This window comes from Chiloscyllium plagiosum, chromosome 15, assembly GCF_004010195.1.
Source record: "Chiloscyllium plagiosum isolate BGI_BamShark_2017 chromosome 15, ASM401019v2, whole genome shotgun sequence".
In the NCBI taxonomy this organism is placed as follows: domain Eukaryota; kingdom Metazoa; phylum Chordata; class Chondrichthyes; order Orectolobiformes; family Hemiscylliidae; genus Chiloscyllium; species Chiloscyllium plagiosum.
Genome location: NC_057724.1, coordinates 39,804,700 through 39,820,122, shown reverse-complemented (window position 1 = coordinate 39,820,122; position 15,423 = coordinate 39,804,700). Strand labels below are relative to the sequence as shown.

The 15,423-nt window shown below is 37.7% G+C and overlaps 1 protein-coding gene across 6 annotated transcripts in view; it reads left to right on the top strand.

The window, feature by feature from the left end:
- The window catches only part of dlg3 (discs, large homolog 3 (Drosophila)), a 539,119-nt gene that overhangs the window by 498,316 nt on the left and 25,380 nt on the right, over positions 1-15,423 (top strand). For all 6 annotated transcript variants that reach the window (XM_043704756.1, XM_043704755.1, XM_043704754.1 and 3 more), the window contains 2 exons: positions 2,779-2,955; positions 10,042-10,117. In XM_043704756.1, coding sequence (XP_043560691.1) covers positions 2,779-2,955; positions 10,042-10,117 — 253 coding nt within the window. The remainder of the gene's footprint in view (positions 1-2,778; positions 2,956-10,041; positions 10,118-15,423) is intronic.

Below are 15,423 nucleotides of genomic sequence, written 5' to 3'. Positions count from 1 at the left end.
ACCCTATTATTCTTACAGATAGCTGAGATCTCCTTACAAGTTTGTTTCTGAATTTCCCTCTGACTATTAGGGGATCTATAATACAATCCCAATAAGGTGATCATCCCTTTCTTATTTCTCAGTTCCACCCAAATAACTTCCCTGGATGTATTTCCAGGAATATTCTCCCTTAGCACAGCTGTAATGCTATCCCTTATCAAAAATGCCACTCCCCCTCCTCTTTTGCCTCCCTTTCTATCCTTCCTGTAGCATTTGGATCCTGGAACATTCAGCTGCCAGTCCCTGAGCCATGTCTTCGTAATTGCTATGATATCCTAGTCCCATGTTCCTAACCATGCTGTGAGTTCATCTGCGTTCCCTGGCCCCTTGCGTTGAAATAAATGCAGTTTAATATATTAGTCCTACCTTGTCCTTGCCTGCCCTGACTGACTCACGTCTGTTCTCAGCTGTACCTGTCTCCGATCGATCTCTTTTCTCACTATCTCCCTGGGTCCCTCACCCCCCACCTTACTAGTTTAAATCCTCCCAAGCAGTTCTAGCAAATTTCCCTGCCAGTATATTAGTCCCCTTCCAATTTAGGTGCAATCCGTCCTTCTTGTACAGGTCACTTCTACCCCAAAAGAGATTCCAATGATCCAAAAATGTGAATCCTTCTCCCATACACCAGCTCCTCAGCCATGCATTCATCTGCTCTATCCTCCTATTCCTGCCCTCACTAGCTCGTAGCACTGGGAGTAATCCAGATACTACTACCCTTGAGGCTCCAACAACACTCAAACTTGACACCATCCTCAAAAAGCAATCTGCTTACTGGCTCACTACCTAAAACCTGCAACATTCGCTTATTCCATGTACATTGGCAGCAGTGTGCATTACTGACAATATGCCTTGTATCAAATCATATTCCACAACACCGATCAAACCCACAATCTCTACCATTGAGTAGGACAAGATCAACCTTCTTAACAGCATTATGGGTCTACTTACATCAAATGACTGCAGTGGTTGAAGAAGGCAACTCACCACTGCCTTCTCAAGACAATTAGGGATGTGCATTAAATATTGGCCCTGACAGTGACACTCAAAGCCCAAATGAACAAAATGAAAAATAATGCAAGTATGCAGTCTAAGTAACCCCAAATAAATATTCAGAAGACAGACATTGAGGGAAGGCTCCACAAGACTGGAAAGTGGCAAATACGATTCCTTCCTTTAAGAAGGGAAGGGGACAGAAAGCAGGAAGGTACAGACTGGTTTACACAACATCTTCATGGGGAAGATGATAGAAGTTATGAGTAAAGAAGCTATGGCTGGGAAATTAAAAAAAAACTTCCAAGATAAACAGGCAGACTAAATTTGAATTTGTGCAAGGGGAAATACTGTTTAATCAAATTAATATAGCTAAAAGTTTAAAAAAAAAAAGGACTGGTGGATGTACTGCATTTAAATTTAAAGAAGGCATTTGAAAACTTGTCACATCAAAGGTTATTGTGGAGAATAAAAACTCATGGTGTAGCGGATAATATTGGCATGGATAAGAGATTGGCTCGGTAACAGGAAACAAAGAGAAGGCATAATCAGTGCTGGATCTCAAGTTTTTATAATTTATATGAATTACTTGGATAAGGGTTGCTAAATTCGTGATGACAGAAAGATTGGTAGAAAAGTAAATTGTGAGGAGGACATTTTAAGGAAGCCACAAAGGTCATGTGAGTGGGCAAAAAATCTGACAAATTAAGTGTGATTGGAAAAAATGTGGAATTGTCCACTTTGGCAGGAATAATTTTTTAAAATTAATTTATCTAGGTGTTGAGAGATTTCAAAGTTCTGAGGTAAAGAGGGATCTCCATGAATGGTTAAACTAGAAAAATCTTCAGGTGCATTAGAATAATTAACCAGCCTATGCTTTTAAAATTCAAAAGCATAATGTCAAATTTTGGATGTGATTCCATGATTTAGTAATACTTACTGAAAATTACAAAGGAATATTGACAGTTGGTTTTCGCTTGTCGGTTTTGCCCATTCAATGTAGAAAAATAGACCTAGGAAGGATAGCCAAGAATATTTTCTAAATGCCAAGAACCTGAAAACTGTTTTGAAGACAGCACCAATAGAATGATTTATCAGCAGCTGAGAAAGGTTTATTGCAGATTCACCAGAATTATATCATGCTAAAAGGGTTGACTTATAAGGATAGATCACTTAAATGCAGAAGAGAAAAGGGTAAAATTCTTGAAACATTTTAAATGATCAAAGGACTTGATTAAAACTACTTCCTCTAGAGGAGAAGATCAGAACAGGGGGATATAACTTTAATAGTTGAGAGAAATCAGGCGTTAAGTCAGAAAGCACTTCTTCACACAAAAATTAATGGAAATTTGGAGCTTTCAGCCCATTCCCACCATGAAGGAGAAAAAGGCTGATGAGGCTGTGTCAATAGAAGATTGAACAACTGATTGTAAAGTAATTTTTTGTTAGATAAGAATATTGAGGGCTACAGACCAAAATGGATAAATATAGATAATGTACTGGTCAGCCATGATCTAACTGAATGGCAGAGCAGACTAAATAGGCTATTCTTTTTCTTTTTTATTTCTAGCCCAGTTATCCTTATGTTTGTTCAATGTGATTAATACCGACATTGGGGATTCTGGGGAGATAGTTCCCAGACCTTAAATGTGCATCATTACTGCGTGTGTGTGCTCTTTCTCATCACCCTGTAATAGTTGTCAAAAGTATTCTGAGCTTACAGTATATCTTTTGCCTTTTGTTTTGCAGTGCTCTTTTTGACTACGATAGAACCAAAGACAGTTGTCTGCCAAGTCAAGGGCTGAGTTTCTTGTATGGTGATATTTTACATGTCATTAATGCCTCTGATGATGAATGGTGGCAAGCGCGACTTGTTACACCTCATGGCGAGAGTGAGCAGATTGGTGTCATACCAAGCAAGAAACGGTGAGTGAGAAACCTTTCTACTAACATTTCAGTGCATTGAATCATTCATAAAATTTCTTATCTCTCCTGAAAAGCAAAAAAAATTTTGATGTCACACACATCAATCCCCCAGCGAAGACTTCACAACTCTATCTAACTTACTCATACTGTCTCAAGGGTGAACCAGATTGTTCACAGTCTAGGAATGCTATACCCTAAAATAAACCTGCAATGCTATACCCTAAAATAAACCTGCAATCCCATAACCTCTATATCACAAAAGATCTTTAACATCCACCTCTGTAACCTTGTTATCTCTGCCCTAGCTAGGTTTATCTGTTGTTGAAATCCTCTTTCATGCTTTTGGTTAATTTCAGACTTTACTGTTCCAATATTCTTTATCATGTCTCTCACCTTCCAACTTCCATAAACTTGAAAATGTCCAAAACTCTGCTTTTCACACCCTAACTTGGGTAAAGCCGTGCCAGCCTATCTGTCTTCTGTCATCTGAACTCCTGTGACTCCCTGCCCAGCACTACTTTAAATTTGAAGTTCTCATCTTTATGTTTCCATTTTCCATGGTCTCACCTCTCCCATCTCAGTACTCTCCTTTAGTCCTATAACTTGCACAGAACTATGCATTTCTCCAACTTGTCAACTCCCCACTGCCTTCTCCTCACCAGTGATTGCTCTGCATTGAGCTATTTCGGCCCCAAGATCGGTAATTCTCTCTCAGTAACTCTCCATATTTACTTCTTTTCACCACACTTTCACACCACACTTTCCTAATATAGCTTTTTTTTAAGGTTGGTATCAATTTTTATCTGGTTGTATACTCCGCAAAAGTGCCTCGGGATGTTTATAAACACAAGTCATTGTTCTTGGCCCAGAGGATAAATGGTTATTTTTGTGAAGTTGTCATTCTGCCTTTTTCTTAATTGAAGAAAAATATAGGTTTTTTTCATCTTTCTAATCGCTGATATTGCAGTATTTGCTCTATGTTAGTTAACGGTACTTGCTTAGAGCAAATTTTTCTTTAGTGTACAAATTATTTCATTTCAGCCTTTCTTTCAAAATTGTAAAATGTACTATTCTTTCTAATAGAAAAAAGTTTTCAAGAAAAAGGTTGTGGGTGGCACGGTGGCACAGTGGTTAGCACTGCTGCCTCACAGCGCCTGAGACCCTGGTTCAGTTCCCGCCTCAGGCGACTGACTGTGTGGAGTTTGCCCGTTCTCCCCGTGTCTGTGTGGGTTTCCTCCGGGTGCTCCGGTTTCCTCCCACTGTCCAAAGATGTGCAGGTCAGGTGAATTGGCCATGCTAAATTGCCCATAGTGTTAGGTAAGGGGTAAATGCAGGGGTTGCACTTCGGCGGGTCGGTGTGGGCTTGTTGGGCCGAAGGGCCTGTTTCCACACTGTAATGTAATGTAATCTAATCTAATAACCCCAAGAAATTACATTATTTTTGTGAAAGAAATTAAATGTATTTACTGCTCTGCTGATAGCGCAGAACAAAAAAAGACTTGCATTTCTATAGTGCTTTTCAGAACCATTGGATATCTCAAAATGTTTCACAGCTAAGGAAGCACTTTTTAAAATGTAGTCACTGTTGTAATATTGGAAGTGCGGCAGCAATTTCTTGCAAACAGCAATGTGACAATGACCAGTTGACTGAGGGATATATTTTGGCCAGGGAAATGTGACATCCTTACGTAAGAAAGGTTGCACAGATAGTCTTAATAGCTCCAGGCCAGTTAATCTAACATTAGTGATGGGCAAGGTATTTGGAATCCTTAATTGGGAAAAAAAAATCAACTGGAACATGGAGAGGTTTGAGTTAATTGAGGAATACCAGCATAGAATTGTAAAAGCCAGGTCATTCCTGACTGATCTAATTGATTAGTTTTTTAAGAAGGGAATGTTGTCCAAATAGGTTTTAAGAATGTGTTTGACAAAGTATCACTTAACAGGCTACTTTATAAAGGTGAGGCTATGGAACTGAAATGCCAGTGTACAGTTGGATAAAGAAATTGACTGAAGGTCAAAAAACTGTGAATTGTGGTAGACCAATAAATAAATTTTCCAAAGTAAACTAGTTCCAGTTCCCAAAGTAAACTAGTTCCAGGCAACTGGAACTAGTTTACTTTGGGAAATTTGGCCCATATCCCTCTAAACCTTTCCTATATCTATCCAATGTCTTTTAAATGTTGTAACTGTACCTGCATTACCATTTCTTCAGGCAGTTCATTCCACATATGAACCATTTACTGTGTAAAAAAAGTTTACCCTAGGGTTCCTTTTAAATCTTTCTCCTCGCACCTTAAAATTATGCCCTCTCGTTTTGAAGTCACCAACCCAAAGGAAAATAACTTTGACCATTCACCTTACTTATGGCTCTCCATTTTATAAACCTCTGTAAGGTCTCCCCTCAACATCCTATTTTCCAGTTAAAAAAAAAGTCCCAACCTATCCAGCCATACTAAAAGGTCTTTGACAGAATGCAGAGAAGATTTACCAGAACAATTCCAGAGCTTTAGGGATTTCATTACAAGGTTAGTTTGAAAAGGCTGGTATCATTCTTCTCAAAGTAGAGGAGACTGAGAGGAGATTTGATATAGGTGAACAAAATTATGCTAGACATAGTAAAGCAGACTAAAAAATAACTCTTCCTGTTGCTGATTTTAAAGAGACTACGGGATACAGATTTTGAGAAGGGAAGAACTACTTTCAGTAGTAAATGGTAATAACTTGGAAATCACTCCAAGGATGGTGCATGTGGAAACAATAATTTAGAAAGAAACTTGAATGGACGCTTGAAGGGAGTACACTGCAGGGAACTAGGAAGGAAGTGGGGAGTGCAGCCCAATGCCTGCTTCTGTTTTGAAAATTACATTCTGATTCTATGAGTCCAAGGATAGCTCCTATGCTGTTCTTTAGAAATAACCTTTAGCATCAACTGACAGGCATATGAAGCCTCAGTTTAATGTCTCATCCAAAGGGTGGCACCCCAGTAGGGCTGTAATCCCTCAATACTGCAATGAATTGTCAGTCTTGATATATATAGTTGAGGCATGATGACGGACCTGAGCTTAGGACCTTACGGCTCAGGTGAAACTTCGACCAATTGAGCCACGATTGGCAGAGCCCAACTGGTGATGTTTTTATCTTGTGATATCTGGTATACCACCCTGTCTGTCAAATTGAGAGTTGAGATTTATGGGGAAGGAAGGAAAAGCACCTGTGGTAAGAATAAACCATTTTAAATAGTAAAATTGTTCAAATTAAGTCCCACTCTAATCTTCCCAACTATGAATGAGGTGCCATGATCAGTATAAGATAGGCACATGTATGCTCAATTGGCATGACAGTCTTTGGTTAATTTTTAAAGCATAAATATTGAAGTTTCAGATTATATACAAATGATTTTTCATAAGCATTGTAATGAACTTTTTACAAATACGTTGTGTGTGTGCATGTGGTTTAATGCTTTTGTGGAACATGGTTAATCAATGCTGAATTACAAGACGTACATAACAAAGATAAATGGATTTAAATATTTTTGTCTCTTTTCTGAGTAACATTAATGAAATGCAGATCGGCTCACAAGCATATTAAGTTTGTAGTACATTTACACTTATCAATATTCATGCATGCATTTTAACAGGTGGGACATGACTACAGCAGAGAGGTGTCTGTGCAACATTTGTTTCGCTGCAAATTGACTCAATGACATCTTCAAAGTTGTCCCACAGTTATGAAAGTCACCATGTTTGATTTTGGATAGCATTTTCTTTTGAGGACGCCCACTGGAGACAAGTCAGTCTGCAGTTTATATCTGTGTACAGCAAATGACTTTTGCATATTGGCTCAGCAAAGCACTTTTAATACTTTCATATTGGAAATGAGACAGTAATGGAGAGGGCAGAGAAGTTTAACCTTGCAAGTTTTCCCAAGTGTACAGGACATTTTAGATGAAATCTTTGAAATTAGTAGGCTTCATATATTAACCCAATGCACACATTAACAGGAAAAGGCACTTCTCAAATGTTCTGCTGGTTTTTGGCTATAGAAGTGGGACACTTTGTTTTAATGCCAATTGTCTCGGGTATATCATGATTTTATTTTCTTAGATGGAACTCTCCATTGTGTTGTTTAAAGGACCTAGCTGTAGGAAAAATGGGAAAAAAAGAGGAACCAGGTCCCTATGTAAAAGCCTTCTTTCAACTAATCTGATCTCTTAACTCTTACCTTCTTCCTCCTTCTAACCAGTTTTTAATCAGATTTTTTTACCCTTCTTGAGATTCCATGCTCCTTCCATCTCACGTTCATCCGGCCTGTATTCTTCTGTGTATTTAATGCATCTTCTGACTCTATGTATAATACACAGTACCATCTTCGATCTCTGAATTGAGGCCACGTTACGAATTCTGATTTGCTGAACAAACTGCATTGTCTTTTGCAGTGTCAGTTGTTCTTGCAGCTAACCTTTACTTTGCGTAAGAGCTGGCTTGCAATATCCTCCATCGACTGGTATAACAGTAAAATCTGCATATGTAAAAATTGTAATCTAAACCAGTTATCTGTCCTTTGCATGTATTTTTTTGTAAATATTTCTTCACTCATTGAATTGTGTTCCCAGTGCACAAGAATTGCACCAAATCATTAAGCAGGTTTACTCAACATTAAGATGAACATGCAAAGGAATGATTAGGGGCAAATTGATTCATCAAACTGGAAACCGCTAATCCATTAGTCTGTACATCAGTGTTGTATTCCAAAGGAACTATATTTGCTTTCCTCCTATTCTTTTTTGATATTTCATAATCAATGATTTCTGAAATTTATCAAACATAGCTTTACTTATTTTCTGTGTATAATTCTTTGAGAATTTTAAAATACACCCCATATCACTTAAAAGCATTGTTGACATTTAAACCTCTGTTTCTGCACAGTGGTGTTCTTTATGGTGTATTACAGATACACTTACAGGCTTCTGAGTATTACAGATTATTTATCCTTTTACTGCATGTTTCAAGTTTGCTCACAATCTTCTGTTGTAAAAATCAATGTGAAAAGGCTGTTTAATATATCTGTTATATCATGATCATATTGCTTTAACAAGTTAACTTGCACAATTATTACTTCGCCCTAGGAAATCATGTCTCCAGTGCTATTGGTAGGCTACACAAATAAAATTGTGAATGTATTGTCCGTGTTAAAATAAGGTGATCTTAACTGGTGGCACCTGTATACACTGACAACACACAATATCCCAACCTGCTAATAGCAAAGTCACACGTCTTGATTTTAAGATGCTTACCTAACTCCAGCTTTTTTTTTGCCACTAATTGAGTTAGGTTATCATAAGTCAAGTTGTATTGCTAGTGATAAAACAGTCAAATTCAGTCTTTGAATATCTGTGTGAATATAGTATTTTGATACTTTGTAAAATAATACCGTACTACATTTAAAATATTTATCTCTTACAACAAATCTTGAGAAAACAGCTGTTCAAAAAAAATAGTCTGCAAGTTAAATCTCGGAGGTCAGCTTAGCCTAATTAATAATGCTATTATCTGCATCAGTAAATTAATTAAGTACATTGTCTAAGTTGAAGAAGACATAGTCAAGGCTGACATTGCAATTGAATCTTAAGGAAGTACTGTATTGTTGGAAATGTAACTTGAAACTACTTACTGTACAAGTGGATGTTGAATATTTCATGCATCATAAAATGAAGGGCAGTGAGTTCATTTTCTGCAACCAGCACCACATAATGAACTACATATTTCATCTCTGGGTCTGTCTATTGACCAAGGATTGACCATATTTATTAATATAAAGTATTTGTCTTACAAATTAATTAATTGCATGTGAAGAGATTTAGGATATTTCTGATTTTTGTTCTGACATCACATTTCTGGTTACATTATTGGAAGCTTATGATTTAAATTTGTGGGCGGCACGGTGGCACAGTGGTTAGCACTGTTGTCTCACAGCGCCAGACACCCGGGTTCAATTCCCGCCTCAGTCGACTGACTGTGTGGAGTTTGCATGTTCTCCCCGTGTCTGTGTGGGTTTCCTCCGGGTGCTCCGGTTTCCTCTCACAGTCCAAAGATGTGCAGGTGAGGTGAATTGGCCATGCTAAATTGCCCGTAGTGTTAGGTATAGGGGTAAATGTAGGGGTACGGGTGGGTTGCGCTTAGGCGGGTCGGTGTGGACTTGTTGGGCCGAAGGGCTTGTTTCCATACTGTAATGTAATCTAATCTAAAAAATTGTTATGTTGCTCATTTTTAAAATTTCAACCTAGACATCTCTATTTACTATATTTTGTCATTTTATACATTTTTTTCAACTAGTTTTGTAGTGGGGGTGCTTAGTTTATTTAAAAAATGAATATTTACACTTCTTTGCTGACTGGGATGGCTATCAATTAGTTTCCTTCTATGGTGGATCACACTAGCCCTCAGCACTCCTAATGGATTGTGTCAACAAATATGATAGCTATTGACAAAATTGCAAGGTCTTAGGAATAAGAATGAGATGTATGCTTATTAAATTTGTTTTAATTGTTATTAGTTGCTGAAAGTAAAGTCCATGCTGTTTAATTTTTCATTGTGCCATCGTGAATATCCTGAACAGGCAGACGTCTTCTTGCTTTAATGTTTCATCCTCAGCACTGTAGCAGTACCTTCATAACTGCACTGTAATGTCACCCTAGATGATGTCTTCTTCTCAAGATTAATTAACTTACAGCATGAAGCTTTATCAAAATAATGGCCTTAACCTGACTCAGTGAAAAAGGTGAACTTTATTGTAAGTTCTGAACATAATTTTCTGCTGCCTGTTGCAGAAAGCCATCTTAAAAATTGAGATATTGCTTTCTTGTTCAATTTAATCTCCGTTAGGCCTGATAGACGGACATATCATTGGTCTGTACTGGCATAAGTACAAAGATCCAAGGTTACAAAGCCTACTCAGCCAGCATTGCATGTCTTTCTGTGTAATTTCCTGTACAGTATGCAAAGAGGAACATGACTTTAGTGATAATGACCAAGAAGGTTCTAGTTATTGATTTCTGACATTTCATTTTGTGTTTTTATTTCTCAGCGTTGAGAAGAAAGAGCGAGCAAGATTAAAAACCGTAAAATTCCATGCCAGGCCTGGAGTTATTGAAATGAAAGGGGTAAGTTTTGGAGGGGGAGAAAACACTACTTGAAAAAAGACTAACATTTGAGAACTGTGCCAAGATTGTTGACCTTATTTCTTTTCCACTTACTTGCAGCCTGCAAAATTGAGAGCCAAATGCTTCACTGTTCTCTTGACCATATAACTATTTTTCTGATTGGTACAAAAGCGTAATTAGTTATGATCAAATTTTCTTGTTTTCTTTATACTAGAGTTGAAAGCACCTCTATCTCTTGGATGACCCTGAATCCAACTCCCTTTGGGACTTTGAACATGGCATTGAGCTGACTAGTCTGTTCAGAAGCCTAGAACTGCTCTGTTCCAGCAGAATAAAAAATACAAAAGCCTTGGTTTTCTGCTTTAACACAATAACTATGCTTCTGAATGTGTTTCATATGTTAGTTTATCCTGATGCAACTGACAATGCCCCAGATGTGTTTCAATACATGTAATCAATCTGTAGCATTTCCATACCAAAAACAGGGCAGTAGAATGTCATAAACCTCAGTTACAAGATTGAGCAGGTAGTGCATTTGCAAATGAAACCTCGATAAACTCAGACAAGTAATTAATTTATTTGTATTTACTGGAACTTGAAACTACAACTGAAAAAAATGGCTCTGCTTAAATGTAGTCATATTGAACTATTCTTGCTTGTGATACAGGAAGTCTATCTATTGCATCAGTGAGATGGTAATTCTAAAAGTTGGTGGTTATTTTAATTCATAATCTTATAGTCACTCTCCCATGCAAATCCATTCTGTCACATTCTTTGCTGACATAATCACCCATTTACTCATGTTCCAGATGGCGGGTTTCTTCACAGATGCTTCTTCTCCAGTTCGGGCAGTCTAGGGCAAGAGATTCCCATGAGTTAGTGGAAATGCTGCATTTCTTGCTGGGTGCTTTGAGGACATCTGAAATGCTTTCATTGCTCTTTTGGTAGCCACTTGCCTTAACTGAGCATGGAATAGAGAACTTGTTTTGGAAATTTTGGGCAGAGCATGTGGATGATATGGCCCACTCAACCCAGTGGATTGACAATAACTATTGTCTTGAAGCAAGGGATGTTGTCCTGAAAGAAGCCACTGACATTGGGGCCTCTACCTTTCTATTGGATTTGCAGATGCATTGCTGGTGAATTTTCCTCTGGATTTGAGATGTCTGTTGTGCATTGTGCATGCCGAGAACAGAAAGTTGTAAAGATGCTAAGGAGAATAGAAAACAGGAGAAACTAAGCCAAGCATTGAGTTCGCTTCATGATGTCAAAAAGACAGAGTTAAGGGCACTTTCTCTGAGTGTACACATCATTTGCACTAGGGTAGATGATCCTTAGGCACAACTGGGGATACATGGATACAATCCAATTGCCATAATATAATCATGGCCCATGGTCAACAGGACTGGGAACTGAATATTCAAGGATATTTGACATTTAGGAAGAACAGACAAGAAGGAAAAGGAGGTGGAGTCATATTGATAATAAAGGATGGAATCAGTACATTTGTAAGAAGAATATGTAGAATTTATTTACATGGAACTAAGAAACTGCATGAGGTAGCAGACATCAATTGAACTTACTTAGAAGCCACGAGATAGTAACAGTAGTGTAGAGCTGGAGTGTGGTATTAATTAGCTAGCGAGAGAAATATATAGCACAGACAACATAGTTATTATGAGTGACTTCAATCTGCATATGGACCCTGTAAACCAACTGAGCACTAAACTGGAGGACAACTTTCTGAAATATGTTAAGGGTGGATTTCTAAAGCAGTATATTGATAGACTAACTACAGGAAATGCTATTTAGTATCGTGTAATGAAAAGAGGGCTAATTGAAAATATTATTTTGAAAGAACATTTAGGGAAGAGTGATCTCAGTCTTTGATATTTAGAAATCTATTGATTTTTATTTTTAAAATACTTGAGACTCCATAGCCCTCTTGGGTATAGAATTCCAAAGATTTACTCTTCATTGACCTAAAAAATTCCTCCTCATCACAGTCCTAAAAAGCTTGTGCTGTAATTTGTAACTCCGTTCCCCTGGAATTTAACTTCCCCAGCTTGGGGTGAGTAAGGGAGGGGCTACTGTATATGGGGATGTGTTGTTAGGACTCTTTCCTCCATTTACCCTATGAAACCCTATAAAAAATCTGTGTATTTTAATGTGATCATTTCATTCTTTTGAACTCTACAGAATACATTCCAGTTTTCTCATAGGAAATTCTGTCATCCTAAGAATGTATTTTTTTGCACTCCTCTGTGACAAGTATATCCTTCCTTAAGGATTGCAGATCCTAGCACTCAGAGTCGAGAGTGTGGTGCTGGAAAAGCACAGCAGTTCAGGTAGCATCCAAGGAGCAGGCGAATTGATGTTTCGGGCAGGAATCCAAATCCCTGATCCGAAACTGTATACAATATTAGAGTTGTGGTCGCAGCATAGTTTTATACAGTTGAAGCAAGGCATCTTTTCTCCTCTTTAATCTGTTTGCAATTAAGGGCAACTTAACACTTATTTTCTCAATTGCTGCATGTGCATGTTTGCATTCTGTGACTTATGAACAAGGACATGCAGGATACTATGGACATCAATAGTTCCCAATCTCTCCCTATTTAAAAATTTGTTCCATCATTTCCTCTTACCAAAATGGTTAACCTCGCTTTTTTTGCATTATATTCTGTTGGCCATGTTCTTGCCTATTCACTTAGTCTTTGTCTTTCTGATATGTGCAGATCACAAAATCAGTCCTATGCAATGTTTTTGTTCTGATTTTTGAGGCCCAGACTGCTGAAAGAGTGCTTATGTGTTTTGGTTCTGATTTCCAGCCTCCTTTGGTTTGTTTAGTGCTTATGTACAAAGCTGCTAATAGAATGATAGTAGCTGCGTTAATTCTGAGCTTGCATGTGTGGTTTTGCAACCCAGGTTATTGTGACCTTTGTCAAAGAGAATGGGTTGGATTTGCATCCAGGAAGTTGTCATCAACACAAGCAGTGACATTTGCATTGAATCTCACCTCCAAAACCATGCATTTACAATCATATATTGGTGTTTTTTTTTGGTTTTTATTCAATCTGTCTTGCAACTCCTTCTAATACCAGAATTTCAACTTCCTGTAACCAGTTCTTCTGTTCCCTCAATTCTAGCTGTTTATACATTCTCCCTCTGCTTCACCACTTGGGACTTAGTAATTTGTATCCAAATGTCTGAGATTTTCCTAAAATCTATATCTGACCAAGTTTTTTTGGATCATCTTTGCTTACCATCCTTTTTCTAATTTAGCATTGATATTTATTGATGAAGTGTCTGAAATGCTTTGTAATATTTTTACATTTAGAGGTGATTCACAAATATAAGTTGTTGAAAAGGTAGTGGGGTGCTCATACCTAATAGAATATTTATTGCAAATAAGGAGGTCCTTTAAAATGTCAAAATCACAGATCTACATTCCTAATAATAAATAGTATTGCTGCCTCACATTCCATCTATCTGATACCAGCATTGCAGCACTTAATATCCATTATTTTCAATTTTCATTATCTTTAAACTATCAGGCTGTTTTGACTTTAAAATATAAACTGTTTGTTCTCTCCAGACCAGCTAACCATAACGAAGGATAATAGACCCCATTAGGTCCTGGAGTTGGGAGAGGAATTCGGAAGACTGGAGTTGGTTACAGAAATGAATTAGGATATGGCTGTAACAGGAGGGTTGGGGAGTGGTTTGGCACTTCGTGTGCTGTTGATATTGTGCCATATAAAGCTGAGGACTTCAGTATTAACAGGGACATTTACACTTTGGATTGTTGCTGGTGCATGTATGCAGGGAATATTAATATTATTGAGGCGGGAGGGGGAAGTTGTACATTCTTCTCAGAAGCTACCATGGATTCTTTAGGGATATTAATACTGTATGGCTAGTTTTGGCAAGCTGGTTGAGCATGTATTTCTTAGATCGTATTAGTGCCATCTAGAGGAATTAACTTTACATGCAATATGGGATTTGATTCCATTGATTGGTAGTATTTGCCGAGGTGTACTTCCTGGCAGTATCAACACTGGGGTGGGGTGAAACTAGTGAGACATCAATGGTGTGCTTTTTTAGGCTTGGTAATTTAGTTACTATTACTACTTGGGCTGTGCATTAGATTTTCTGATGTTTCCTGTCTCCTAAGTTCCAACAATTCCTACGATCGTAGACTTTAACTTCAACCAGAGAGAAGAATAAAAAGGTTGAATGACGTCCTCTGTCTTTTGAGATCACAGTTTCCATTAAAGCTTTAATGTAAATTGGAGAATTTGATTCAGACTAAACAGAAACGCAAAGACTGAAATTGACCTTCACAGTGCTTCAATTAAATGTGTTCAGTGATATTAGTCTGTCTAATACAATACTGTCTCAAAGGCTGGAGTGTGTGTGCTTGGTCTGGGATAGTTTCATTTGTTATTTGTTATTTAATTTTTCCCATAATGTTATCATTTCAAACATTTCCCTTTACAAGTTGTAAACATGGTGATGCAATGACTGTAAAATCCAAGGGGTAAATGTATCCATCGTACATGGCACCATCAAGTACCAGGTTCTATTTGCTAATACTGCTGGGGATGGGCAAATCTTGGTTGAGTTAGTCCTGTCCAAGTTGGAGAGCTTCACAAGTCACAATAACGGTCAAGATTATTGCAATCAATTTCAACATTTTAGTACAGAACTTAACCTCTGCCATTCTGCAATAGGATGTGAATGTTAACATTTTGGAAACAACATTCAGGTGAATATCTAGTCCCTTATATTTGATTTATTTGTCATTTCTCCAGATCCATATGAACATTGTATCTAATACTACAGAGACTATATTCTTAGGGTAACTTTGATTCTGGACTAGAGGCAGTAAGTCTTACCTACCAATAAGGAGAAAGTCTTACCTACCAATAAGCATATTTAGGCATACGTAACAATTTGAGATGGCACACTGGTAAAATTATGACAGTAATTGAAAAATCCAAGTCAAGTGTGTATTGGAAGTTCTGGCATGTGCTACCAATTGATAAGGGCATCTTTAACCAGCATGAATGCACTAAATTATCCATAAATTCTGCTTCCAGACACATAAACATCTTAAGTAATTATCAGGATTCATTCCAATATTTGAACTGCTGTTAGATACAAATGTCTAAGCAGTAAATAGGCACATCAGCCTATAGGAGAAAGTGAGGACTGCAGATGCTGGAGATCAGAGCTGAAAAATGTGTTGCTGGAAAAGCGCAGCAGGTCAGGCAGCATCCAAGGAGCAGGAGAATCGACGTTTA